Here is a 2,500-nt window from a genome sequence, read left to right on the forward strand (position 1 = left end):
AGCAGGTGACCTTTGTGTCTGATGAGGTATCTGCCGAGGACGATGAGGAGGCAGAGCAGGATGAAGACGATAACAGCCACCACCCCTCCGATCACGGCGTGGTCCACCCCCGAAGACGTCGACATGGCTGTGGGGTCTTTAGTAGAGGGTGTTGTGGAAGGAGAGGAGAGATGTGAAGAGGAAGTCGTGTCGTAAAGATAAGAGACGTAATGAGAAAAGGAAAGGGAGAAACGGACGTGGAAGAGACAATAGAAAATGAGGTAGAGACGGGGAGAAAATATAGAGGGACAGAGATTGAGGGCAGATGGGGAGGGGGGGGGGGGTGGCGTATGAATATTGGCGGAAACAGGAGACAGATGATGAAAGGCAGCAGAAATGAGAAAGAGAGAGAGAGAGAGAGAATATAATGGGGAGAGTGACGGAGAGAAGGCAGACAGGAAAGAGAAGAAGAGGGGAGCAGACTTGTCAATATATAATACCAGACACAGCGACAACCTTCAGAAGACAAAGACAAGGGTTCAGAAAAAGCCAGGCGAAAAGAAAAGGTGCCACCATATCGCCCTCTTTTAGAAAATGTTTCATAACTAATATGCAACAGGGTTGTTAACTCATTAGGTCCGGATCTCTACGGCATTCTGCTAATGTGGGTGAACATCTAGCCCCTTCAGTGCTGATGATTCCTAGAATGTTCACTAAGCTAAGGATTTCATTGCTTTTCTATGGATTAGAAAGGTCTGAAAATGCTCAGTTTGGGGGAACTCAAGGCCTGATTATTAACCAGGAAATGTATTAAACTTCTCCATCACTTCAAAAGCACCAAGTTCAGCAGCCAGGATGGATCCAACATGATATATTAAGTGGTTCAATTATTCTGTAGTATACTCATTTCATATAGACTATGCACTAAAGTAGAAACTATTTTATTTACAATTTACTTTTAACAAGTACATAGACAGATACTTTTACATAATTAGAAATACCCAGGTAGTGTGCTTGCATTATGACCACACATACAGTATTTTAAAAGCAGTGTTTTTCTGGTGGTTTTGTTCACTCTTTGATTGCTTGTGGATATAGTTTACATTTCAGGTCGGTCAAGCTAAAAACAATAGCTCTTCTCTTTTACCGCTTCTTTAAAAGCGTGGATTTTTTTCGAGGTGCGAGATTTCCACCCAACAGCAGCAGAGATTTGAGATGCATTTCCCCCAGCTTGCCTCGCTTCAGCCACTTTAGCTGCTTGCCCCTCAGAGAAGAAAGCAATGTGGGCCGAAATAATATGATACATCATTTATTTCACCTGACTTTTTAGACCGGATCAGTCGCTGGGTGTCATTTTGAAAGTCACTCAAACAGGCATAATTCAAAAGCAACACTTATCATAACAAAATGTTTTTTTAGGGGAATAAAGGAAAGAGAGACTGGCTTGCACTTGGTCAATATCTGAGGGGTCAAACTATTCTGGAGGACAAGGATTCAACCATTCAGAGGAGGAAACAGCTAGATAATACAGAGGACAGGAATAGAGGCACAGCGATACACACTGACAACCAGTCATATAGAGAAAACTGAAGAAACACATTACAGCCGGAAAGGACACAGCATGATGGGCTGAACGGGCAATTTTAGAGGAAAAAGTCACATTTCAGCGAGTGAAAGAGAAGTGAAGGGGCATGACAACAGCCAACCAGAGGCCAGAGGCAGACAGGGAGAGGAGGAGGGAGGAGGGGGGGTGGACTCTGAGCAGCAGTCAGAATGACACACACTCACACACACACACACACACATACAAAGAAAGTCAAACACACACTCTGGCTGGCCGGCGTGGAGGTGAGAGGGGCATGCTGACGAGGCGAGACTGAGAATGAGCCCATAAATCCTGCTGTCAGCATCACAGCAAAGCAGACAAGACCCAAGAACACCTCAAAGCCTGACCCCCCCTCCCTCCCACACACACACACACACACACAGAAAACACACACACACACACACACACACACGCACAGAAAACACACACATACACATAGAGAAAACGCTCACGGAGGAAATGGTACAGTGTGAATGACTTGTACCACTTAAGGGGTCATGCTAGTGTGTGTGTGTGTGTGTGTGTGTGTGTGTGTGTGTGTGTGTGTGTGTGTGTGTGTGTGTGTGTGTGTGTGTGTGTGTGTGTGTGTGTGTGTGTGTGTGTGTGTGTGTGTGTGTGTGTGTGTGTGTGTGTCTTTTTCAGATATATCTCAATGTCTGGTGTGAATGCTGGCAGTGGTGGAAAGTAACTAAGTACATTTACTCAAATAATAATAAGTACAATGCTTCTTCATACTTTTACTTGACCATCTTTTGAGAGCCGACATTGTACTTTTTACTCCACCGCATGTTTCTGACAGTGTTAATTACCAGTTACTTTATAGATTCAGACTATATAAATATAATTGTAGATAAAGACATCCAGTGGCAGTATGTCAAGTCATTAAAAATGTTTTTAATGCATAACGTTTACTTG

The 2,500-nt window shown here is 43.8% G+C and overlaps 1 protein-coding gene and 1 long non-coding RNA gene across 2 annotated transcripts in view; one reads left to right on the forward strand and one right to left on the reverse strand.

Moving 5' to 3' along the window:
• The window catches only part of LOC307020224, a 411,310-nt gene that overhangs the window by 110,276 nt on the left and 298,534 nt on the right, over positions 1-2,500 (forward strand). The gene's annotated exons all lie outside the window — the stretch shown is intronic.
• Positions 1-2,500, reverse strand: part of cadm3 (cell adhesion molecule 3) — a gene marked incomplete at its 3' end in the record, with an annotated part of 106,126 nt that overhangs the window by 2,718 nt on the left and 100,908 nt on the right. Inside the window, exon 9 of the mRNA XM_079648611.1 lies at positions 11-136. Coding sequence (XP_079504737.1) covers positions 11-136 — 126 coding nt within the window. The remainder of the gene's footprint in view (positions 1-10; positions 137-2,500) is intronic.

This window comes from Notothenia rossii, assembly GCF_949606895.1.
Source record: "Notothenia rossii genome assembly, chromosome: 9".
Classification (NCBI taxonomy): domain Eukaryota; kingdom Metazoa; phylum Chordata; class Actinopteri; order Perciformes; family Nototheniidae; genus Notothenia; species Notothenia rossii.